Source organism: Leuresthes tenuis, unplaced genomic scaffold (genome assembly GCF_036924035.1).
Source record: "Leuresthes tenuis unplaced genomic scaffold, fLeuTen1.0.hap1 SCAF_3, whole genome shotgun sequence".
In the NCBI taxonomy this organism is placed as follows: domain Eukaryota; kingdom Metazoa; phylum Chordata; class Actinopteri; order Atheriniformes; family Atherinopsidae; genus Leuresthes; species Leuresthes tenuis.
In genome coordinates, this window is record NW_027325357.1 from 6,664,003 (window position 1) to 6,691,165 (window position 27,163).

Here is a 27,163-nt window from a genome sequence, read left to right on the forward strand (position 1 = left end):
CATTCACCAGATTCCAAAGGTGCTCTATTAGATTGAGATCTGGTGACTGTGGGGAGCATTGAACTTACAGTGAACTCATTGTCATGTTCAAGAAACCAGTTTGAGATGATATGAGCTTTGTGACATAGTGTACATCTTCTGATGGCTACTTCCAACAGGATAATGCACTGAGGTCATAAAGGGAGATATATCCTGATATTTCTAATGGAAAGCACAATTGAGGTTTGACTTACCTGACTTGTATCATCTTAACATATAAACAGGATTCTAATTTGATTAAAAAAATAAATAAAAAAAAAAAAGGTGGCAATGGACTGATGGATCACCTGCTGATAATTAGTAGAGGTTAAAGTTTACCTGTGAGTGGGAGGGCTGCCCAAGTTGTTAGTCCAGCAAGATGGTTCCTGGTTATATATCCGTTAACACGTTACATTTGACATATTTATAGAACGTACGTATAGAATGTTACTTGTTAGCATGTTAATGTTGCGTAAAAAGCTAATTTTGCATTAAATGATTAAATTTCATTTTAAGTCAGTTAAAACCCCTGTCTTCCACATTCTGATGCTCGGTTTGAACTTCAGTTGCAGTCATGTGATTGGTTGATTAGCTTTTTGTGTTAACGAGCAATTGAACAGGTGTACCTAATAAAGTGGCTGGTTAGTGTAACTCACAATACATCCACCTGGAAATACCAAGAGGAACTTTCTAAAAACCTAATTGGGTGTACTTACGTTTCCAAAATGCAAGTAAATACTGTAGGCTGGAAACAATCATTTCTCGTCAACCTACGTATCTATGACAACACTAAACTTTCCAGTGAAGGTTAGTGATTTGAAGCACCTTCGATAATGTCACGTTACCCAGATATTTCTAATGAAAACATAATTCAGGTTCGATAAATGTCTGACTTACCTGACTTGTGTAATCTTAACATGATTCCAATTTGATAAAAACGTCTAATTTTTTAGTGATCGCCACTATTTCACACAATTCAAACACATTTATAGACACACAATTTGTTGTAAAACTGGAAGTTTTGTGACCCACACTTTTATTAAGCGTGAATTTAAGTTGTAAATGTTTAACACCAACATGGTGTGCAAATGCTCTTTCAGGCAAGAGGATACATCCATTCAGACACCAGACTTTGGGGAAAAAACTTTTCATTGAGAGGCTGCAGCTGTGCTACATCATACCAACCTCCCAAAAAACAAAAGCAAACAGAACACTAATCAGCAACGATCATCATTCAGACTCTCCCTTTGTGTTGCAGATTGTTCAACGCAGCAGAAAACAGCATCAAGTTGGTCCAATATGTCTCAGGTACTTACAAATGACTGATTGTGTTGTTAATCTGAAATGATGACTTTCTATTTTTGTACATATCAGTACCTTTGAAAAAAGAAAAACAATTTTTTTTTTTTTAAAAGTACACACAGTAATGTGTTATTGAGTGATGAGGTACACAGGTTGTAAAATAAAACACAAAGCATGACTTGAAAATAACCACCTTGCATTAAAAAAATCCTTGTAGCAGCTGATAAATTAAAGAAATTATATAATTTATGTGTATTCCTTCAAGAGGGAAAACCTTTCAACGAAATGGCAGAAATGATTCAAATAACATTTAGTTTTTGCCATCAGCAAAAAATGTTCACATCAAATTGTAATATTTCCTAAACTTATATGTTATGTTTTTTTTTTTAGCTAACATTATCAGCTGCTACAAACCTCCAAAAAACAACATGTGTGGCTCATTTATAAATAGACTGTCAAAGATGGATGTACGTTTCAGAGTGAGGCTACATCTATTTATTTGTTATAACACTGGTTTGAACAAAATATATTTTGTTGCCCACACAATAACTAAATGATAGCTTTATGTACCGTATTCTAAAAAATGTAAATGTTTAACAAAAAAAAGTATTTAAGCAGATTTTCAGTCATCTTACCAGCTCAACTTGTCCTTCAACAGGTATCAGCTTTAATACTTCCAGTTTACCTGACAACAGGACACCTGATGAAAATTAGCTATAAAAAAAAACAGAATTCTCCTAAAATGTAAAGACCATCAGAAAAATAAAACATGAACTTGAACTGGAAAGCCTCTCAGACACAAATTAAACTGAAATTGTTAAGTTACGGCTTTTTGTGAACAATTTATGTGCACCGTTCATGACAGTGTGGCTCAGATTCACACCAGTGCAATGCACACAGCCTGTCTACAGTAACCAAAATAACAGGACAGCAACATACCGGTGTCCTAAAGGTCCAGCATATAGCATTTAGTGACATCTGGCACAGCAGCTGCAGACAGCAACCAACTGAGTCACAGGACAAACTGCAGTGGCCACTAAAAATGAACAGTTCTCATTTTAAGGTAATGAAAAACAAAATAATTCTTATTTTCATACGATTCCACACAGATGATAAATTAGGATGATGTTGAGGATACATTTCTGTCACTAGATTTCACTAAATGTTATACTCAGAAGCACAAAGGGGTGCATTTATGGGCTTTTTAACTATCTTTAAGACAGAGAGATTTGGGTTTTTGTGTCTGGAAACATGTAATTCTAATACTTGCAATCAGCTAAAGAGGTTTGTCTGTTTAGATACCCTTTAATCTAACACAGTGAAGAACGGATCACTTTATATGAAATGTTTCTTGAAGGTTCTCTTCGGGACGTGTTTTAAAGTGTCTAAATTTTTTCTTAACATTTTCTTAATGTTTTGTTTAACAATGAAAATCACGACATTAGCTTTGGAGGGATTTGGCCCTTCATGTCCGAGCACTAAGGAGTGCGCTGGGCACCAAAAGAGAGGACTAGCAGGCATATCAGAGTAATAATTAGCTCTTTTTTCATGTCAGTAGCTTGTGGGCTTGTAACTGGCAGTGGCTGAGGCAGACTTAGCTCTGACGAAGCTAATCTAAGCTCCCACTCTGTATTCTGGAGTTTTCAGATTTCTTTTGCTAATGTTAGATTGGCTTTTGAATTTGTGACACCGCCAACTCTAGTTTTCCTGGTCCAAGTTAGAACCTCAAATATTGGGGAGGCGCACAAACATCTCCCACTTTGGTTGAGGAATTTAAAAACGCCTCTAAAATGACACGTTGATGAGATGCAAGTCAGTATTAACATAAGAATAAGAAACACATCTTTGACTGGAGATGATCTTTACATATGCACAAAGGATTCGTATCATGTAAGATTTTCTACATCCGAGGATGAAAAAGGTTTATTTTTAGTAAAATTAGCAAAGTGAGGTCATTTTTGTGGATCCACTTTGATCACTCATGAATATTTGGCTTTGAGCTACTATCAAACTTTTGAAAATGAAAAAAATGCATCTATGGAAGAAATGCATCTATGGAAGACTGAAAAGTGCTTCAGTGTGAAGAACAACAGGGCATTTTGTGTTTTATTGTGCGTTTCAGATTGAATCATACGGTCTTTAACAGATGTTTACACCAGGAAGTGGTTTTGTTGCTACTTTGTGAATGATAAAATGTCAGAATGTCTTCCTCAGAGCAGAGCATCATTTCTCCAGCCAAAGCAAAGAACCATGTAAAACACCAAACACACTTCTTTCAAAACTTTTATAAATACTCTCTTTTGAAACAAGAAGCAGAAACAAGAGTCTACAGGAGTCAGCATATTTATCTGAGCCCAGTGAACTTTGACAAACATTTATCTGCCTTCTCTCTAATTAAAAAAAAAAAATGTTCAGAGAGAAATAGTGCTGATTTTTCATCCTCCAGGGCATCAGTGTGCATAGCGCACTGTCAACTTGCCTGCTTAAAGGAGAGATGGTGGTTTAAATGGGAACAAAAATCCTTCTTGAGGTTCACATTATCAGCAGGGCAGCACCTTCTCCCAGGTCAGGAGAACCATCGGTCAGGGACGGACTGGAAAACTCAGTCTTCATCATCTGATCCTTCTCCGAAGACTGTAACATGAAAAAGTTATTGTTATAGTGAGCAAATTCCATTTTAAACTGAGCACTGTGCGTTGTATCTGATAAATAAAATGAAAATGCTGCATAAAAGATAGATTAGGATTTATTTTTTCATGTCAAACTAACGATAATTCTTATTATCAGGTGATCTGTGCATTTGTGTTCCTGTTAAACATTTCCCTGTTAGACCAAGAAGAATCAAAGACGGGTGAAGAGCACCTCAAACTTTCTACAGGGTAAAACTGAACTTCTAAATGGCCTTTTGTCAGACAAAAATAAATAAATAAATCACTGCAAATTATGTAAAAACCTGTCAGTCAAATGCCAGAACTAAAAGAAATGCACATTTTATTTTTTTAATTTTGAATTACACATTGGTGTCAATATAAGACTGATGATATCTTCAACTTCCTTCTATCTTATCACAAAATTACAGAGAAAAAACATGATGACTTGTCAGTGTATTTGACAGGGTACATATGGAGGAGGGGTGATTTAAATTAATCTACCCCCCCAGGTCAAACAGTACTATTTATTTTTTTGTTAGACCATTAAAATTAGCAATCCCACAGGTGTACAAGCAGTTAACTAGCAGCTTATTTACCAAGTTAATCATTTTCTTGACTTACATTCTAAGTTGCCTGGACTAAACGGGTCAGATTCTTCACCAGTTCCAAATGAATGATCTGAATCTTCCGAGTCATTGTCATCATCATCGTTACTGTTGTCATTGTCGCTGCTGCTGCTAAGAAGACCTGCAATCTAAAAGGGAAAAAACCTTTACTAGATAAGTCAAAAAGGAAAAATCAGAAACAACAGCAAGAAAACATAATGCATAAACATTAAACTACTGAATGTATGTCATTATTCAGTCTCTTGTAGGCCTGTATCTGCTCATCTAAAGCAAACAATGCATAAAGCAATGTTCAAATTGAAAATAAATTATAAATCATATATATATAGAGAGAGAGATCTATACAGAGATAAAAAAATTTTAAAAAAAACTTTCTATCGTTCTGAATCGGGTCTCTCCATTGCTGCCAAATGTGTTGTTGTTTTCTTTTTTTAATCCCATCATGTACAAAATAAGGATTCAAAATCACAGCTGAACATTCCTCCTTGTAGCTCAGTGTTCTGGTAACTGCATCAAAAACATGCATTCACCATAAACCAAAGGAGTTAACTCCGTCATCATTTTGAAAGATCGATTCCAAAGAATTTTTGGTTTAAGGACCATTCCAAGTTTTCCATCCTTCATCAATCCTCAGCCTATCTTAAAAAGATGTTTAAATATAAGAAGTCCAGTGTGTGATCGAATCAGGTACCCCTTCATCTGCAGGAGAGGTCGCTCGGTCCTGGTTTTCTGGCTCATCGATATTGGCCAGTTCTTCCATGAGCGGGTCCGTGTCTAGATCGTCATCGTCGTCATCTTCATCATCGTCATCTGTGTCTGAAGAATCATCTTCATCCTGATCTTCATCCTGGAAAAACACAACACCCATTACAGACAAGGCATGAAGTAAGTCCCACACAAGCACCAGTCCTGGTCAGAATTATTGCTATGAACATATCCCAAAAAGGCCAAAAGACAAATGATGCATTGAGCAATTTCTGCACATTGATCAATGCAACAGCGTTTAAAAAGCATATAAGCTGTGGTCTTACAAATCATGGATGTCACTAATTCATAGAATAAAAATAAAACACAATGTAAAGAGAAACAAATCTTTAAACGTTGTGCAATTCACCTGATCATCATCTCCTTCCTCAGCCAGTTTTTGTCTTCCCACTTCGTACAGACGACAGACCGTGTCCAAGCTCACGGCATCCTGGTTCTACAGAGTAAAAATGCAAAAATGTTGAATTGTCTCAGGAAATATAGTAATACATCTTAAATGTTAATGATATATGTCAGATCGGTCTAAAGAGAAGAAAATAAAATGCTGATAACACCTATTAGTTCAATTGAAAACTGTTAGTGGAAGGCAGAAGCATTTGGATGCATGTATTTAATGTAATAAAGCAGATTAAAAATAAGTCACATATGGTATTATTACAATGAACTCTTTTAAAGCAAGCACAGGATTAAGTAACTTATTTGTGCTGCAGATGAGCATCAAGGCATTTTCAGAAATTTTTAAGAAGTTCACTTTATTTGCATGGAAAGACAAAGAAGATAACATAAACCCTGACGTGATGGGGGCAAAATGCAAGAAAAGTACCTCTATGACAGCCAGGTAGCAGTCTTTGGTATCAGTACACAGATCAAATATGTTCCTCTTTACGTCCACAGTGGCTGAAAGAACAAACAGCATAGTTACACGCTGAAGTAAAAGGTGGAATAAAAAGTCAGCCCCACGCAAACCTCAAAGAGTTTTGTAAATAACAAGAGGCTTATCTTTTTCATGTTTTCATTTGTCTTCTCAACTACTTTAACAGTATTAGAGGAGCCACACAAAGCATCACTTAGACACAAGATACAGGACTTTTTAAATGCTGCTCTAAGGGCTATGCAAAGGTTAAAAAAAAGACATTTTAGTTGCAACTATGAGCCATATGTGACTGATACAATATAAAAGTGCAGCTTACCAATAGGCTTGTAGTCTGTGGCATTAAAAGTTCTGAAGGATGAACCAAAGGGACTCTTCATCTGTTGGTCCATTGCATCATCCTCATCATCAGCTTGCAACATTGCTGTACATGAGAGAGGAAACCAACCGTGACATGTAGCAGCTCCACAGTGACCGAGTCTGTCACCGTGTTAAAAACAAGTGAGACACACGGGCTCATACCTCCATATATGATGGTGCCGTTGCTGTTGAAGACCACCCTGCACTGGTCCAGGGCAGGAACAGTGTGCAGGAGGTGGAAGGTCCTCAGGTCCCACTGATATCTGCTGTCAAGGCTGACAACCACTGTAAACCACTGAAGGGTACAGATATACACATGGGTCATCAGTTTAGAACAGCTCCATGCTCCCAGCACAATTCTAACATCTAAAATCATCCAACTATCCTCTGCTGCAGAAAACACAAGAGCTGCCTCAAACACCTGGTGTGTAGCTCAGGCTTTTCTTCTTGTACATCACTATGACCCCTTGAAACTGGACAAAACGAAGGAAATCGATCAGCAGCATTAGATACATTGCACCCAAGCGAACATGCAAATTTCTGTTGTGTTTTGTTTGGAGGTTGCAATGTCATGTAACTGCAATCCAAAACACAATTATTACAGCTAGTAGTGAAGGAAATGTTTCATTTTTAATTTCTATTTAGCATCTGAGTTTTTTGGTTATGATTACATTTTCAATCAGGCGCTGAACTTGTGTCACTGTGTAACTTTGACAAATGATCTCAGAACAGCATTGTCCTTTTAAAGCCAACAGGATCAGAGGATACAATCTCTGTATTGACGATGACCTCCAGCCCATTAGGATGGAAAACCCCGCTGATGTTCATGTTGAACTTGTCGAACTTATGGATGGCCCGTGATGCCCGCACGTCCCACAGCACCCCATCATTTATCACCAGGTCGTCAGTGGGGTTGAAGGTGGCACAGTTCCTCTTGTAGTTGTTGGCCAGGGCCGGGTCATTCAGAGTAAGCGTCTTCTGACCCGTCTGGATGTCGTAGATCTACAGCACAGGAAGGTTAAACAATTAAATAAACATACAAGTATTACTCAAACAAGGCCAATTAACATTTTGATTTTAGATTCCACCATCATCACTACAGGCTCCTTTGTTCCTCTGTTACACATGCATAACAACATTAATATTCCATATTGTCATAAAGACAAGAATCACTTAATCAGTATAAAGCTGTGCAGTTTGGTTCAATAACCCAAAGTGTGAGCGTGATTAGTGAATAATGTGCTACCTGATTTAGGTTTAAAAGCATCATTCTATGAGAAATTAGAAAGACTGAGTGAAAGAGAAGATGCCTAACCTGACAAATAAACATTTTTCTGAATTATAGCATCAACAGCCTGCTCAAAAAAATCTCATGATACATCTATTGTGTGAAGAAATGGAAATTTAAAACATATAGCTTGATCTGCCTTAAAGAACATCAGGATCTATTGACCAAAGGTATGAAGGAGAGATAACAAATAGCAAAGGGTTGATGGGTTAATGGAAAAAGAAGGGTAGAAAGTTTTTTCTTTCTAAACACTGGAAACTTTTATTGACTTTAAGAGAAATAATGGAATGTAGGACAAGGGAAGAGGTTGAGGATAAAAGGCACCGAACAGTGAGTCGGTCTGTGTTACCTACATGTGCAATTTGGTCTTTGGTGCCGATGACTCTGTCCTGAGAGAGTTTGCTAAACTCAACATAATGATCATCTGCAAATGAGTTCCTGGGGACCAAGAAAACACTGAATACATCAACACAACATTGCAGTTTGTTCAATAAAATAAGCAGCAACCTATAAGCTGTTGTGTACAGTTAAAACCGTGATGTGTGACAGCTTTACTTCATGCTAAAGACGTCGTCCATACTCCAAAGGGCTGACAAGGGGACACTCCAGGAACCAGAGGTGAGCAGCAATTTCCCATCCTAAGAAACAAGGAAGTGATTAAAGTGTTTTTTAATTCAAACAAAAGAACACAACTCTGAAAAACATTCAAGAAAAATAAATAAATAAAAGCAGCCACATATGGATTACACACTCAGCTTTTTTTGTGTTGTTTTGATTGGAGTTTGAATGGTTCTATGGGAGTGAGGATTTAGAATTAAACGCCATAATTAAATGGTTCTCTACCAGCAGCAGTATAGCTGAAGCCAGACAGCTAAACAATAAACTGAAACTCATGACAAAAGCACTGCAGGTTCATTGTCTCTTGGTAAAGGTCATTTTCTCCTGTTTTGTCTTAAAATGTCATATTTTATACAACCAGCATAAAACCAAAATATATTCAGTTTACTTTCAGACAGTAGATGAAAAAAACAGCAGAAAAAGCAGAAAATGTTCACATTTAAGATTAGAAAACAATCTGACATGCAGCAATGTTAACGCCAACCTAAGAGGACTTTTAAAATGTGTGTGTGTTGGTTACCCTGGAGGGCTCGAGGTGTGTGATGGCGGATGTGTGACAGGTGTAGTTGGCCTCCTCCTCTCCAGAGAAGACATTGTAGAATTTGAGGTGACCGGAGCAGGTTCCCAGCATCAGGAAACGCTCACGGGCAGAGAAGGCACAACAGGTGAAACCGCTCTCGTCTCCGTCGCCTTCGTGGAAGACCGACATTGGGCGAAACCTTAAGACAAGGAGGAAAAAATAAAAGCAGGTGGAGATGGCCACAAAGCCCAAGAAAGAAAGAATAAAGTTTACTTTTCTTAAAAGTTTAAAATAAACAACAAGCATGGTGTTCCGAGGCGGTTTCTTACCTGCTAAATATCAGATGTCTATCTAGACACCCTCGGTCCACTCCTCCATATTTGGGGTACAGCACCCTGCTTCCCAGGCGGGCAGTGAAATTGGGCGATGCCTGTCGCCTCTGCTTGGGCTCTGGGCAGCGATGGGGGGTGAAAAGCGAAAATGGAGGGCAGGTGGTGACAGGATTGGGGCAGCGGGCATGTTGTTCCCTCAAATACTCTGTTATGATGCTGTCCAGGGACGGCGGGGAAGGTAGGTGGCGCTCCAGCTGCTTCTTCATGGCTGGAGTCTGATGAAGAGAAAGGGAAGAAAATGGGGGAGACATTACTTCTGCTGGTATCTGGTTAAAAATAAAGAAAGAAGAAGAAAATAAATCCAACTTTTGACCTGATGATCGTGCTGGATGTAAAGTCAAATGGTCACCAGATGTATTACTATTCATCCTTTGAGCGGCGTGACTTTCTGAACAACACTGAATGACAACCTATTCAATGGTTATCAGCCACCGTAAGCCACAATTATCAGCCTCTTGGTGGCGCTATTAGACAATAAGCCCATCACCACACTCATCAGACTCATAGTGCCACTGCAGTAGCAATGTTCAAGAACTCCAATGCAGCTTATATATTCCAAACACCATATACGGCAAATCAAATCAAAATTCCAAACCAATTTCAATTTAATCCTCAACACGCAGTCACAGACCAATGATCCTCAGCTAATTTTCATTCATGTTAAATGTATTTTTTTCTTTTAAATAAAAATATGACTTGTTGAACACAACAGGGCTAAAAAGGCTGCGACTCTCGAGCTATTTCTTTATTTTTGCATAAATGCTGGTTAATCTATTCATAATCCAATCAGCATATAAACCTTTAAAGTTGCTAAAGAAAACCAAATTCAGAAAAAGATAAAGAAACACACGCTTTCAGTACAGGGTGTGTACAGAAATTTCAACTCATTCCTCAAACAGATTCAAAACAGATGAGATCAAGACTTTAAACTTTGTAAATCCAAACATTAACTTTACTTTTCTATAACCATTCTTTGATATAAAAACTGTCGTCCTGCAGCATTTCTTTCTCCAGAGATTCAATTCATGGATAAATGTGCTGTCATTTTCCTTTAAAAAGTCACTAGTATAAATCAGGCAGGCAGGTGCAGGACGCAGGCCCCACGCATCGGAGGTCCTCACAAACGTCCTTTGTTGGTTCAGTGATACATTTCCACAAACTTTTATTGTGAAAGTGACTTGAAAGTGATGAAACCCGGTTCTTTAACATAAACACTCACAACTTATCGACATTACTTTGATCGAAAACCTAATTAAGAAATCCATCAAAATAACATTTTGTGTCATTTGTTTAACTGGGTTCATTTATCTACATTCAGGGTATGAAACCAAAGGGATCAAATTCAATGGACTGGATCTTGTGATCTTTATCTATTGTTCAATAACTGTAAGTTATTATGAAGTCGTAAACACTGATGATACTTTGTTGTTGATTAATAAAATGATTCCTCAGCTCTGTAAATAATTAGTAGTACACATAAAACAAAAAGGCATCACTGACCTGAATGAAAGCACCATGGTCAGACTTCTGTTTCAGTGCACGAAGTTTTTTCCCTGAGTTACAGTGGGCTGCTGGGCGTTCTCGTGTGAACAAAATCCGTCCGACAGGATGTGAGGCCGGGTGAGGATGAGTAGGAAGAGTCAGGAGAGCGGAGGTAGATGCAGAGGAGCATGAGGGGTGAGGACTCACGAGGGAGCGAGAGGACGAGGGAGCAGTGGAGGCTGACAGAGGAGAAGTTCCAATATGGCCGGCAATACGACCTGCGATCCCGCCAGCTAACCGGCACGTCCTGGGTATTGTTGAAGCAGACGGGGGGGGAGTGACACAAGAGGAGGGGGTGCTTGGACAAAGGGAGGCTGCAGGTAAATTTGCCTCTTTAACGAGTGTATTGGCTGTGTCATGGAGCCCTTTGGCCACAAGGTGGTTCCTGATCAGCATGAGGAGTTCCCTCTCAGCAAATGTGATGCGTGATTGCGCGACCACATTGGCCTTTTGTAGACGAGCGAGCGAGACATCACTGCCCATAAGGAGAGGCTTGCCGGACACTCGCTCGGTCAGATCGGCGGCATAGCGACAGAAGCGGACATGTTCGCTTCGTTTGTCCTGCAGCACGGGCTCCTTCATCAGCTGGGGAGGTAATGAAATAAATGGATGAGTATTTACAGTATGTGTGAAAATGTTCAGTGTATATTGTAATGTATTCATTAAAATGTAACATTAGTTGTTCAGTGTTTGGACTGAGGATCTTTTGCTTACCTGCTGAATGTGGCTGCTGGTGAAGAGCGGCAGCTTGCTGATGATCTGTCTGATCGCAGAGCTGCGGGAAAGCCCGACCAGAGCTTTACAGGCCAGAGCACGAATCAGGTCTGCATCTGTGATGGGCATCTTCACCGAGAGCAGAGACAGAAGCACCTGGAGGGTACAGGCGTATTTGATCTTTAGGAAATTGTTTTCCCCTATCTTACACTCAATAAAGAGGTTGCACACCTCACACAGTCACAAATACAGCGAGGAAAGAATGAAGGCCTTTTCTTACATTAAATCCCATTTTGCTGCACAAAGACATATAGTTTTTCACTGCTTACCTTTATACCATTATTGTTCTGCACTAGCTGCCACATGTGGGCCAGCACCCTGTTGTGGGGGGTGTGGGGCTGCTGTTGGTGGATGGACTGCCTGAGGGGGGCAACAGCAAAAGCACCAACAGTGTTCAGGCTTTGGTCTGGGGCACATACACAGTTTATTATCACCTGGGACGAAAGAAGGGACAAAAAGGGAGTTGATTGGAGTGAAGAAACAGACAGAAATAGTTTGAATAGGACTGTTGCACAAGCTTTGTCGTCAAATAGTTTTATCTGAATCAGCCATGCGAGCCATTCGGAGAGGCTGAAATACACATGCCAACATACTGATGCACTGCAAAAGATTAACATTTTAGAATGCCACAAGTTTTAAAGGAATTTGGTCCACAACTTCAGTTCTGAACAGCATCATTTTTCACCAGATGATGGCACTAAACAGCAAGTCGATGGTTTAGCAGTTAATCAGTGCAAAATGGAAATTAAGGCAATTTCTACAGTCAGTGGAATTTATCCACTTAGAATCATGAATTACTCGATGAAATGTTAACACCTTGTTATTACTTATTGTTGAGATAGCTTAATCTGGAGCAGAGCAGCAGACAAATCACTGTCGCTGAGTTAACCCATCTGCTTACTTGTAGTGCAGACTTCTGGATCTCAGCATCATTAAGGAACACCTCGCCCTCAGCAACACCCAAAATGATGCTCATCCCTGCAGCAGAGATAAGAGATTATATCCTAAGACTGATTAATTCCAAAACTATAAAAAAAAAAATTATTTTTTTTTAAAGCGAAGTAAGAACCAAGAAGTTTTACTGACCCACAGTTGAGACAGGCGACCGGTTTTCATCCAAGACATCTACGGTGTCAGCCAGCACCAACTGGACTTTAGGAACCACTGTCAGGATGGCCAGGATGTCCAAAGCATAGCGCACTGTGTCGCTCCTGAACAGACAGACAGAGCGAGGGTTAAAAACAAGTCGGAAGATGGTGATATCAGGGTTGCCGAGTGTCAACCACACAAAGATGAAAAGAAGAAATCAAAAACGCACAGAAAAGACTACAGATTAACTTTTGTTATTCTGTCAGCTCACACAATCATCGTGGCCTCCAACTGCTGATGGAAACCCAGATTACCTGCCATAGTAGGTCTTCCAGTCACAGGCTGTGGATATGAGCTGCAGCATTAAAGGAACGCAGGACAACTTGTAGAAGACCTCAACTGGCTCCCAGTGGAGCTGAGGAGGTCCACACTCAATAAGAAACTCCATCATCTCAATTATCTGCTCTCTGGTGTAGGAGTAGGCCTGGAAACACGAAGCCAAACATACAGTCCAAGCAGGGTTACATGAAGACACTTTGTATTTCTATAACAGGTAACAAGTTAGTGAAATATCCCCATTTGCATTCAGACCGTAAACATGGAGCACCTAATATACGGATTATTAACTCATTATAATTGCACAGAAGATGTACTTGTTTACCAAAAAAGCAGACGATACATTTGAGTACATTTAATACCTTTAATCTTTACCAAATATATCATTTCACTGTATACAGAAAACCTGATGAAAAAAATGTCATGTATACCTTGTAAAATGGCTGCTTGGGAACCACAGTTCCACTGTCTGATGCATGCAGGGACTGTTTCACCTGTTCAGTCTTCACTGCCAGGTGAGCCTCAAAGTACCTTCAAAAGTAATTAATAATACCGTTAATGCTCAGTGTATCTTATACACGTGAGTGTAATACACAGCTGTAGGTGTAGATATAGATGAGGGCGGGGGGTGTAACAGAAATGCAAGCCCTACCCTGTAACATTTAGCTGTTTTTGACAATCAAAAGCTAATTTAATTCTACTGACTTAATACATTTGTACACTTCTATCAATCTGTCCATCAGTGCATCCGTCCATCATTGCCATACCTGCGCAGCGCCATGCAGGTGTGTTTGGCGGTCTGCCGGCTTGAAAAGACCTGATCATCACTCATTATGGACACCTCATTCTCTATGTTAAGGATCTCCAAAGTACTGATCTGTGCGGAAAGATGAACACTGATTAAAGGTTTCAAACTGAGACATTTACAGCTTGCATGATAACTACACAGTTTTATATCTTCAGTCTCTCTCTCTTTTTTGTTTTTAAGGAAAGAACATTACAGAGATTTATACGTTTTCCAAACTGCTTCAAATTCATATTCCCATGGCGTCTGCAAAAGTGTTTCTTTCCATCACAAAAATCCAGCAGAGATCATACCTGTTCCCTGAAGTTAGAGAGCCTCACTAAAGCCGGTTTTCTTTGAACTGCTATTTCAAATCAGTATTTTAATCAGTATTTTAGATATTAAATGCAAGAGTCAAAAAACTTTTATATTTAATCATTTATTTTTAAAATGTTTCCATTTATTAGTAATTTCTGAGCTATATACAGTCATTCATTACTTATTAATCCAATTAATTTAAGCTTAAGCGCAAAAATTATACATGAATATCATAAACTGCTCTTCCACAAATGGCCACATGGGGCTGGATCCAAGTGCAAGTTGATCCAAAAAGACACTCAACTTTACAGTTTGGGTGTCAGTAGTTAGTAGTTAATAGTTAGTAGTTAGTAGTTAATGCCCATAATCTGATTTTTACACATTGAAACATCTTCCACGGCTATCAAGCCTTCATGGGTCCCAAATCTGAGAATTCAGTCATTACAGACTTGAAGATTTAAAAATTATTTACATACTGCAAATGTAAAACGTTAAGATCCTTGTACTCAACTTTCTAAAAGGCATGGTTGCTTATATATAGTAACTTAAGATGGCTTCTACACATCAGTGTATAAAATCTGGGACAACAGTATGAAAAGGTAGGTTCTCTAATAAGTAACGCTGGCGGACATATGCTACACTTCACTATCTCTTCTGTTAACATGATTCTTGCTGGGATTTGTATATCAGTCTATCATTATTTGAAACACTGCTGTATTAAAGCAACAGAAGACGTATGACCACCACTAACCAGATTAACTAGTCTGCGCAGGCCATCCTGTTCATCAAAGAGCTGCAACACCGCTCTGAATGAAAATGAAATGGAGAAAAACATGGTGGCATGGCAGACGCCTGAAGCATGGGACGACTCCAGCAACCACAGGGCATAAGACACCATGTCTGACAGCACACCGTCTGGGAGCATGCACACCTGTAAGCACACACACAGCAGAATGAGACTTCTGATTATCCAACTCAAGTTTGTGCTGATGGGTTTCACTGCACCAAAGGTGATGCAAGTACTCCACTGCTTTATCATAAAATGCCACAAAGTGTTAATATTCAATGAAATTAATCAATCAAATAAACCTTAAATTCCTGAAACCTTAACATTTCACCTTTTAACATCTTTAAAACCTTTAAATCCACCTAAATTTGCCTGTGTACATACATATGTTGTGTGCATTTTAACTGTACCCTCTCCATTGCGTCTTGGTTGTAGGCCAGGTAGTAGAGGCAGAGGGAAACTCCTGTTGCTGCCATAGAAGGCCTCGGGATCTCCAGAAGTTCCTGCACTCCTCCATGAGCAATGAACTCTGCAGCAAACTTCTTGTGAAGGAGCAATGAAGCCAGATACTGAAGAGGGAATAAAAGAGATGGATTAACAAGTCAAATGCTTCATTCGATACATTACATTCATATCATCGATCCTTTTAGAGAGACAAATCAGTTCATTTGTAATTGTGGAGGCGATTCATGTAAATGACTTTTTTTCTGACAATTATTGTGAACAAGTACCATCTATGTATCGGTGCATGGCACTGTAGCGTGCTACGCCAATGACACCGGTGCATGACACACTGACATGACATAACATAACATTTTGAAACAAAGCAAAGCGGCTTGAAGTAACTTAGAAAATAATATTATCATATAGTTTGTTATGGAAAGCTGCTCCAACTCCACTGTAAACGTGCTCTCAGCATAGTCATGTAGCACATATGTTCATCATGTGTTCATCACACACATACATAGCACATGCAGCAGAGCACATTACAGCTGACCAGACAATGGTTAAAAGGTATCACTGAAGATTAACATCACTTAACTAACTAACTAACATACTACACATAAATATACATTACATACAGCATCACATATCAGAGTATTTAACCCCCTAAACATCTGTACATCCCCCCAAAAGAAACTGTTCTCATGCATTCTTAGTTGTCCAAAGACAGTTTCACGGGTCAACTTTTTCATTTATCATCAGAACAGGACAAAGCCCACTTTTCTTCCCTCACCTCTGAAGAGCCACTGCAGGCTGGCCTGACCTTGGCTTTGAGCTTTGCATGTGCATTAACTTTCGAGTCATTTTACTCGTAAATACAGCCAGAATAATGAAGGAACCATTAAGTGATCGTCACATAACTCCATACACTTGAACTCCAAAGCTCTGATTGGGAATATACATCACTTTGAAAAGTACAAACTGTCAGTGTAAACGTCACTAACAAGGAGGGGCTTCACGGTGCGTTTAAGGTACACTTAGAAATCTGATTTGAACTGTTGTTTGTTTTAGTCTTTCGCTTCTTCTTTTCTTTGTTGAATAAATAAAACCTGTCAATTGCTTTCTAGTTCCTTCAGAGGGACAGCTCATACCAGAGCAATGTTTACATGAATGAGTTTAGACTTATTTTACAAATAAAATTACATTTGTCACTGCAGAAATGTACCCTAACAGTAGTAAATAATACTTATGTGCAGAAAGATATCTGTCATGTTGCCATTAGTCTTATCAGAATCCAGTACTATTGATCAAATAATAAATACAGGACTTAAATAGAGTGACAACAGCAGTTTTACACCTTTTTCATTCATGAATTTATAAAAAGCATTGCGTTTGTCATTGCTTCCCAGCCATATTCAATCATAACTCCTCGTAAGACATTCCATCAATTACCTATGTAATCATTAACCCATGCAAATGAAATCTGATAATAAATTACATATAAATCTAGATTAGCTGAAACATCTCCGTCTAAAAACACAATTTATTTACATGTCAAATTGAAAAAAATGCAAAGAGATGAATAGTTCGAATGAGTTATAGACAAGCTGGTTAATTTAACCTTCAGGGAGCTCAGCAGAACCACACCCACAAAGGCTCAGACTATCTTTTACACACAGACACCTTTTTTTCTGTGGGGAGGGGCTGCATGTCTGAATAACAGCACAACATTTGGCCGGTCATCGTGTTACTATGGTGTTACTGGCTAGAATTAAGTCTTCTGATCAGTGTGCTGGTAGTCATTCTGAAAATTATTTCATGATCAAACAAATATTAAGCGTCAAAGCCACACACTTTTATCCTATTAGTCTCCAAGTATCCACCCTCAAATGGGCTTCAAAAAGACCAAGGTGGAGAAACCAAAGGCCAATAATCGAGGCTTGAAAACGACAGCTCACAAACCAAAGGTTGATGCCACCGTGGCTCTGTCCACGTCTTACCTACAGTCTATGAATTATAACCCATTTCAACAAGTTAATGATGATCTTACATGTCCAGAAAATGTGTATTTCAAGTTTTCAGCCCAAAAGACTGATACCATTTTTTATTTAGGAGATTTAACTGCCAGCTATGCAATTCAAAGAATAGCTTTACAAGTTTTCTGCAGTCAACAATGGACACCAAGACATAAACAAAGAGCCAATATCTACGCATGGCATGATCAGCAACAGAGAACAAGTACATTCTTTTGGTTCCAGCTTTTGCTCCAATTAAAAACTTCACACATAAATAAACTCTAAATCACAGCATAGTGGACAGCGATTGTGTTGGATGACTCTGTGGCTTTAAAAAAATAAATAAATCAGGATTTTTGTACTCCTGAGATGCAGCTTGTTAACATGATCCAAGTGGACACCGTGTCAGTCTACAGACTGCTGCAGACTTTCTGTGACTGCTCGTGTTCTCTGGTCGCTGAGACATTTTAGAGTTAATGTTAGCCTAAGTGGCTCTAGTGAGGAATAATGAGGAGAGAAAATGATGCCACACTGCCAAGTTCAGATGAGCTGTGCTGGAAACATGCTGCAGACATGCACAATGTAGCTGTAACATCACAAAGTTATGAAAGTCATTACAGCTCGCTTGAAGACACAGCATCTAAAAGAGTTTTTGGGCTTTTGCATGTAAAGTGAGTATTATCATCACAATACGGTACAAAAAACAGCATCAAAACCTGCTTTACATTCAAACAAAGTTATGAATATATCATTTACTACATTAAGGAAAATTTAAAGGCTCAATCAGACGTTCAAATATATAAACAATTACTAGAGCGAGAAAATAATTTATACTATTATTATTATTATTAGACCAACTAGTATTTAAAAATAAGCCTAAACTATTTTTTTTATAATCAATCAAATAAAATCCTGATTTTATAACCACATCTTACAATATCACCATTCAAGTAATCCAAAGAGAGCGACTGTGCAATTAAATCAGCTTTACTTTTACATTCGATGATCTGTCAGAGAGAACGTTAGAAACATCAGAATGTCTCAAACATTTTTTTTTACGAATGAACAAGATCACAGCGACAGACATGCTTCAGTTAATAGCTCAACTCCACTGCTGTGCACGTATACAGGGACAAGAGCGGTGGTCCAATTAAATGGCCGAGTTGACTGTAAGTGCATCTCATGTCAACGTGTATGTAACCGTGCTGACTTATTCAGAGGATGTATGCACATTTTTTTTTAAAAACCAAGCCTCTCTTACTCGCTATTTTTGGGTAAAATTGCTATTGGTTGAACCATCTTCCAGGCTATGATTGTTTAACTGAAGAGCAGGCTCATTTAACAGATTTATGCACACTAACTTACAAATACGAACGCCAAACCATCAGAACTGGCGTTCTGTTTTGGTGAATTTTGTCCAATCTTACCAGGAGGGCATCAAAGGTGAGCTGGACGTTCTTGGTCTTCCTGAGGTCTATGTAGTTCATCAGTAACGACCTGGTATCTAGTTTCATGAAGACAGCAAGCAACTAAAGAAAAGGGAAAACATTTCTTTTTAGTATGTTTCATTTGATAAACATAAGTTTGACAGAAACGATTTCAATGCCCACTGATTTTGCTGAACAATCTTTGATTCCGTTTTGAAGAAAAACAGAGTTTTGTGTAGCTTTTACTTTCTCCAGGGAGCTGTGTGAGCAATGGGTTGGCTGGGGTTTGAAAAGAGTTAGTGAGACTTTCTGGACCTTGTTGGAGGCTACATCACCCATTACTAAAATAAAACACCCCAATCTTAGCCCAGTATCAAAATCATTATAAAGTTTTTGCTCCATCTAGGTGGTGAAGCTACACCGTGTGAAATGAAGGCGATAGGTTTAGATGAGGAAGTAGGATGTTTTTCCAATCGCATGAAACATTGTTGTTTCACCATGTGAGTTGTTTGAGGTCACATTCACAGATTAGGACTCTCACCTCCTGGTAATCTCCGAGTGGCGTCAGGTACTGCAGGATGAGCCTCTGCTCCATGGCTGGGCTCAGCGGAGAAAGGCAGTAGTCAGAGCCAATCACCATCGAGCTCATCTCAGACCAGGATGAGCTATTGGTTGGCTGTTCGCTTGTATCTGCTCTCTTTGCCTCCTCCTCACTACTGGTGGAAGAGGTAGTAAAGTTGAGCTTCTGCTTGACCTTCCTCCCGTTCTCTCTTACGGCCTGTCTCTTCACTCCTCCTCCCTGACAGTCCTCTATCTCCTTGGTGGCAGGGTCTGAGCTCGCCTGGTAAATAATGTCTGGAAGGAGTCGGGAGGAGCTGCTGCTACAGCCACCATTTTTTGGGGGTGAGCAGAGCAGGGTTGGAGGTTTGGTGTTTGACACCGACCTGCTGCTCTCTCCGTCTCTTTCTTTTCTCTCCTCCTCTTCCCCTGCATCAGTCATGTTTTGATGGTCTGTTGCGATATTTGAGGTTTTGGCGGTTTCATCCTGAGCATCTTGAGGTAGATTCTGGGGGGCCTGGGTGGGATTTGAGTTACTGGAAGCCTCTGTTGTTTGCAGCTCATGGAGACGATTAATCATGATCGGTACCTGTTGGTACAGAAAAACAAGCAAGATATTTGAAGTTTTTGAAGATTTGGGAAATCCAGCTGAGGACATAATGTCTTCAAATAGTTTAAAGAGGTTTGTTTTTTGTTCTTTAAGCAGAAAAATATCAAGTAACAGGGGATAAAAAAATAGGAATCACTAAAATATTCCTGTGGGGTTATTGAAAATTTACTGCACTCGTCATGCAGTCAATCAATGCACTCAAAACAAATGCAAAACAAATCTTAACTGATGTGTGCCCTACACAACCTCTATCAAAACTAGAACTGTGGATATCAACTGCAGATGTGTTAGAACCCACCAGTTGAGCGTTCTGCTCTCTGTAGTTGGCCGCCACTTCCTGGTTGCTCATGGCTCTAGCCAGCAGGCCTGTGGCGTAAACGCACAGCGGTCGCTCAGCTTCACGGGCCCAGCTGAACAGCTTCTCTACCAGACCTTCCTGTCACACACAAAAAAAAACCAAAAACACAGCCACTCATTCATTGGTTAACGAAGACAGAAAAAAAACAGACAAAAGATTATTGTTTTGCTCAAATGAGCAAAGTGCAACACGCTTTTTAGAGAAATTAGCCACCAATCGTCCATCTATAACAGAGTCGCTTGACTCGGGCAGAGGTGAACAGACATTTTCTTTCTATGGTCGATGGCAATCATAAGAAATCAGGCAGCCAATAGCGGTTGTATGATGCCAATTTAGCACAGGGGGATGTATGGCTGCTTGTGTATGCCAGCCTTAAGGTAAGCCTGCTCTTTAGTTAAGACTTCTGCATTTCACATGTTGTTGAATCCCTGCTTTGGTTGGCATTTTGTCTTTAATGGTAAAAGTAACTCTCTTCATGTGTTTGTCTCGCCAGTGAGGCTCTAATGTAAAAAAAAATCATGAAGATCACTGATCTAAATGATTGAAAAAAATGATAACTGATAACTATGATTCCAAATCCTGTTGCTCGTATCTGTCACATTGCAGACATCACAGAGGCTATGACCCATAGATTGCAGACACATTGAATGAGTAAAGCTAAGTGCACAAAGTAGACAAAGTTAAATTCATGGCATGAGCGACAATATAACAGTGACTGACTATTTCACTCAATTTAACAATCAAACATGCTAACTAGACAAGTAAATGAAACATAAATCATGCAGCATTGACAATAGCTACAACCACTCTGGGGATCACAAGTTAATGTAACATCAGCAGTGTGGAAGTTTGTGTGGCCCAGTGGGCAGCGTTTATTCTGTCTGGGGTTCTACAGCAAGTACACCGTGCTGCCAATAGATTTTTTTCTTTATTAAAATCCACCTCAAGACAAAGCATTAAATTCATGTCTTTTCAACTGAAGTCATAGACCAAAAGTCGAAGACGATGATGTTAGCTTGTTTTATGCTCCATAGGGAGGTATAGCTGTTGTATATAAAGCTGATATGTAGGTATGCACTTTGCAGCGAATTGGTGTTTCTAAACATGGTGTCCAAGCTGTTCTACAAAAGACTACGGTATGTTTAAATACTGGAAACACAGGTGAGTTAAGGACACTGAACGCAGCAGAAAACAGACACTTCAACAATTAAATCTACACTTTCCAATACATTTTAAGGCCTTAGATTTGCAAATATTCAGTTTTACCTTTTCTTCAAAGACAACAGCAGCATCCAGGCCCGGCATGATGTTCTGAAGGAGGCGGCATGCCGCTGTGTTGAGGCTCAGCTCTCTACTGCTCATTATATACGAGTCCAAAAGCTGCAAAACATATGCATAAATGAATGAAAGCTGCTCTCTTGTGATTTCAACTTCCTTTATTCGGTCATAAAACTAAATATAGATATTCACCAATTACATCACTGCTGATTATTTTGAAGCTTTAATTTTTGTGACACTGTGTGACAGTCGAGCTGCTTATTCCAGTGAACTTCCATTAGTCGTATGTCTTAAATGTGAATAAAGCTGATGGAAGTGTCATGTAATGAAAGAGCAGCACACTGAGAACTGAGATCACCATTTATTTTCTTCACTGGTGAATGTCTCAAATTCACATTCTGAATAATTGTGCTTCTTCTTTGTTGCCTTCATTGTCACATCTATCTTGTTGTGGCCAAAACAATGTTTTTATACGCTAATGACTAATTTGGGGAGTGTATTCATCCCATTCATGGATGAAGTGCTATTTCACAGTGGAAGAAAAGTATAAATGAGAACCATACATAAACACTATTACACACTAGAATTACAAATGTGACAAAAACAGTTTTTTGTTACAGTTATACAGATTATGAATCTGCTCTCTGGACCTCTGAAGGCTCCCTGTGGTATCTGGCACCAAACTGTTATCAACAAATCTTCCAGTCCTGTAAGTTGTGGGCTGTAGCAGCTGTGGCTAAAGCTCATTTCATCACATGTTCCAACACGCTGATGTTGGTTCATGGTTTGTCCCTGCACAACAAGCCTTTAAGCCAGAAATGCTCGGATTTCGTCACCCAGCCAACAAACAGGTCCTTTCCACTGTCCATTTCTCCCACATCAAACACACTGACTGCTTGATCCAACTGTTGACCTTGAAACATCACGTGTTACTGTTAGGACAATAAATATTAATAAAAGAAAAGAAATTGAAATAAAAAATTGAATAAGTCGTTACCGCATTAGTGAAGTCATCGTTCATAAAAAGCATCTTCAGCAGCTGCCCCAGCATACACTCTGGGTCCGCGCGTCCTGCAAAGTTAGACAGAAACCAGAAACTCTACAACATGTCACAACTTTTAATGGACTCAGTTCATTTCATGTAATCTTGTGTGTCCGAATCATTTTGTCTAGTGAGGCTTAACAAAGTTTTTACAAAACTACAGTAAGTTTCTAAACGTGTAAACAGATCATCACCTGGATGACGGTCATCAAACGGATCGGGGTCTGCTTTGTAATATTCTCCTGTCTCCCGTTCAATCAGCTCAGATATTCTGCAGCAAACACAGAGGTGAGACACCGTCAAGTCTTAAACAAGCATGGAGAGGCACAGATAAACAAAAAGAGAGGGTCTGACTTGGTCAGGATGGGCACCAGTCGGTCTGGGACGCCCCGCTGCGCTTCTTCCCACTCATCCAGCAGAGTGGCAAGATCCGCCTTGGCATCCACAGTCATGGCAACCGCCATGGCAGCCGACAGTGCAGCTGAAAACGCAGACGACAGGAGCGCAGACACACTGGCCGATGGCTCTTCGTCAGGAGAGGACATCGCAGCCTAGAAGACAGAAGGAGCAGTGTAAGATGGTGAAACAACTACAGTTCAGATCCACCTAAAATCAGTGGACTATAAACTTTCAATGTGGAACAATCACACACGCATGAGATGGATGTAGCCATGGACATCTGGAAAAACTCTACTGAGATGACAAACAAGACTAAAGTATGATCATTTTCCCACAAACATCTTCACAAGCACAATTTTGTCTTGCAACCAGGTGAGTGTCCCCCTTGTGGTCATTTGAGAGATTGCAACAGAGGCAACGTTCCTCAAGGTAAATAATCTATGGCACCAAAACACCTGAACCATGTTTTCTAATGGAGGTATCTATATTTAGATTACAGATGTTCATTAGAAAATTATCATTTGTAGATTAATGTGATTTATGTGAATTTTAACAAAATTAACATTTCAGGTAGTCAACCACAGTTGCCAACACACCCCAAAGACAAATCTAAAGACTTTTCTTAAAAGGTCTTCACAACTTTTATAAATATAATATATAAATCCTCCTACAGCCTTTTGTGAGGAAACTGAATGTGTTGCTTTATAAAAAATGTAAAGCTATGCTAACAACAGCTGTGGAATAACTATTCAGATCTTTTGCAAAGAACTGGCACATCTGTTGCTATATAGTCTTCCTTTAGCATAAAAATGTTCTTCACAGATTTACCTCAACTAAGTAAAATTGTTCAGTTCAGAGTTTCTCAACCTTAGGGTGGGACCCATCTAAAGGGTCACAAGATAAACCAATGGGGGTCTGCGAAGACTAATTAAGGTTTAAAAGAAAAACTGCTGCTGCACACACAATTTGGTTCCACTCTCAGACATCTGAAGGGGTCATAAGGCATAACAGTTGGGGTCACTTGCTTGATATTTATAATTTATCTGATTTTATAAAGTTTTACACATAAGATCCAAGCGTTAAAGGTAACAAACCAGATACATGAAGAGGAGGAAAAAGTTAAATAACACCCACTCGAGGTGAAGAACAGTATGTGGAGAAAAGAAACATGGACAGAAAGAAACATTAACCCTTAAATTAAATTGTTTCCATCTTCCTGAAAGCACAGTTTGGCTTCGGGAAACCATGACAGGCATTTTGTCCACTATTTCCAGATATTTTTTATAAAACATGCCGTTGTGCAGGTGAACTGATTGTGGTGAATTTTTTGGCAGGTAATTTGATCATTACTGTTGTCAAAAGACAACTTTAATTTATGTGGCTTTAAGTTTTCAAATTTATGAATAAACAAACCTAGAAAACTGAGAAAGTCCTGCTGCAAAGTTGTGATCCCTGCAGATCTAATAAATAAGGCAAAATAAACGGAATGAAGCCCTATAAAACAGCTAAACTGAGTACCGTATATGTATAGGTATTTCTTTAACAGTACTTTAGTAAATGTACTTTCCATCTTTGGCATTTCCTACACTTCCACTTTGAGTAAAAAACATACAATACTTGTAGGAAACTGAGGTAAGACGAGAGATTCCTTCCAACTAAACTCTTTGAAATGATCACATCCTTGGTTGCTAACTTTTGCTGTCGAATACTCACCATCAGCTGCTGTGCGAGTGAGGTTCGACGAGACATCTCCGCAGGCTGTTTCAGGGGCCGTCAGAGATTGTGACAGTTGAAAACACCCCCGTGATGCTCTGAATCCGCACCAACAGGTGGCCTGTAGTCAGGACAGCTGGTTCATCAGCCGCCACTCCAGGGGACACTTTCCTGGTCAGTGGCTGAGCTCAGCTAACAGTTAGCAAACTTAGCTAACGCGACTAAATGCATCGTGCTTCCACCAAATTATCTACATAAGTATTTCCCCTCCTCCTTCTTGATAAAGTTACGATCAACTTAGCTCGCACAGCTTGCCTCGGAGCTCAGTGGGGAGTGAATTCGACAGCGGCAGCATGTTGACAGCCAGTTACCTCATGTAAATGCTTCAGCTAGCAAGTTTATTTAATGTTTTCAACGTTACTCACCTGATAATACGCGTCCTCTGCGTTGAGCTGCGCGGTTCAATTACTCCTTTTCCAGAAAATTCTCCAAATTTGACCGAAATTATAGAAGAAACAATGCTGACATTGAACGTTTAAGGTGTAAAAAGTTTCACGTTTATTTTCAAACTTCTCCCGGCGGCCGCACATTACGTCACCAAACGGCAGTCGTCGTTGGATGATGAAAGAAGGCGCAATTCCTCACGGGTAATGTAGTTGATTTAGTCGAAATTAGACTCTTTTATATGACAATGAATTGGTGTCAGATTAATCGGTTTAAAAAAATTAAGATTATGAGGGGGTAATATTAGAAGCAAAAAAATTATCTGAGTAACCAGTTCATGACAATAACACTGGTTTACAATAAAACTTCAGGTTCCACAAATATAAGTATCTTTTAGAGTGCAAAACAGTGAGGTACTGCATTTGTCCATCACTACAACAAACTTGATTTTTCTGGTACATTTTCTAAAAAGCAGTAATAGCTAACTAAATTCTTGTTCATCCCAGACCAATTTTGTATCATGACATGTAACCTGAAACTATATTAGAGAAGGAGGCAGCCGCATAACAACTTTGTGCAGAATCACTGCTGAGTTCTCTGTGTGGGAGCTCATCTCAGATGCATACAAGTCAGTGGACACAATCTGTGATCAGATGAGTCCAAATTTCAGCTGCTTTTAGGGGGAAAAAAGGATTCAACGAGCCAAAGATAAGAGACTATTCAGGCTGTTATCAGTAAAAATGAACAAAGCCAGCAGCCAGGATTGAATGGGGGTGCATTTGTGTCCATGGTATGGATTACTTGCATATTGATTCAGAGGATTATTGGATTTTTTTGAGATACATTTTTTGAGATACATTTCCCAAGAGGTCTGTTGATATTTAAGAAGAACAAAGCAAGACCTCATTCTGTACAACTTCCAGCAGAGTGGCTTCAGAGGCACGGAGTATATGTGCTTCAAGTTTTTATTTTGTAATAACCTGAACATACCGTGTTGTAACACAAAAAGGTATCCTGTGACATATATCAGTGAACTGTTTGTGTTATAACACAATTCAGATTTGTTTGAATTTCGCTGAGTTGGCAGCTTTTTGCATCCAGAGTAATCTTAAATAAACGAGGAATTTAAAAATATAATCCAGGCTAAAAGCAGAAACTGCAGCCAAAGCCAAGAAGCAAAGCTGGCAAAATGCTCACGGCGTGAATGCCTTACAAAAAGGCATATGATCCTCCTACACATGACTAGCTGGCCCTCTTCATTAGTCAGGATGGCCCATTGATGAAAGAAGTGGAAGGGGGTGCAACATCAGACCCTGGTGTTGGCAGCTGCCAACATGAAAAATAAAAACAGCATATGTTTCAGTGAGCAAATACATGAATACAGAAGGCTGAAATGGAACATTAAATAATGTAAAAATTGTGGGAGTAAGCAATAATATGTACGTTCTTTCATTGCAGTTTATAGATGAACATTGATGTTGTTGCTATCACCCACATAAACACCGTCCGATACAGAGATTATACACACTGGCATGTAATCAGTGGTTTATCTTTGGTTGCCAAACATGGAGTACATATAATATTTACGGGTCTGATGTTTAGTATATATACCAGTATATCAGGAGGCTTCTGCTAAATTTACTGACATGTTGATGACAATCCATCACTTCTAATTGGATGTGTTGGAGCTGAAAAAAATCTACAGCTGATGGGTTCTGATGACCAGGTTTGAGGAACTCTGACCCAAAGCATAGATTTCTTATTCAATTTCTAAATTATCATTACTGGATCTCACTCAATACCATTAGTTTTTATCACTTGGTGGTTTAAAGTC

At 39.2% G+C, this 27,163-nt stretch overlaps 1 protein-coding gene across 2 annotated transcripts; it reads right to left on the reverse strand.

Moving 5' to 3' along the window:
- Positions 1 to 1,037: 1,037 nt before the first annotated feature.
- On the reverse strand, positions 1,038 to 25,495 carry LOC140303002 (DDB1- and CUL4-associated factor 1-like). 2 transcript variants are annotated; one of them, XM_072381563.1, is made up of 31 exons: positions 25,311 to 25,495; positions 24,886 to 25,006; positions 23,128 to 23,324; positions 22,968 to 23,044; positions 22,729 to 22,802; positions 21,720 to 21,833; positions 20,394 to 20,531; positions 19,469 to 20,074; positions 18,928 to 19,029; positions 15,452 to 15,610; positions 15,006 to 15,185; positions 13,920 to 14,029; positions 13,584 to 13,683; positions 13,131 to 13,300; positions 12,814 to 12,938; positions 12,629 to 12,705; positions 11,997 to 12,161; positions 11,668 to 11,823; positions 10,912 to 11,538; positions 9,349 to 9,626; positions 9,020 to 9,218; positions 8,437 to 8,519; positions 8,235 to 8,319; positions 7,362 to 7,595; positions 6,756 to 6,849; positions 6,553 to 6,657; positions 6,186 to 6,259; positions 5,712 to 5,798; positions 5,289 to 5,444; positions 4,593 to 4,725; positions 1,038 to 3,954 (listed from the first exon to the last, which is right to left on the reverse strand). In XM_072381563.1, the coding sequence occupies exons 2-31, from the start codon at positions 24,919 to 24,921 to the stop codon at positions 3,923 to 3,925; spliced, it is 4,773 nt and encodes a 1,590-aa protein (XP_072237664.1). In that variant the 5' UTR covers positions 24,922 to 25,006; positions 25,311 to 25,495; the 3' UTR covers positions 1,038 to 3,922. The 2 variants fall into 2 exon arrangements, with proteins under 2 accessions (XP_072237664.1, XP_072237665.1); XM_072381564.1 differs by lacking the exon at positions 24,886 to 25,006.
- Positions 25,496 to 27,163: the final 1,668 nt, after the last annotated feature.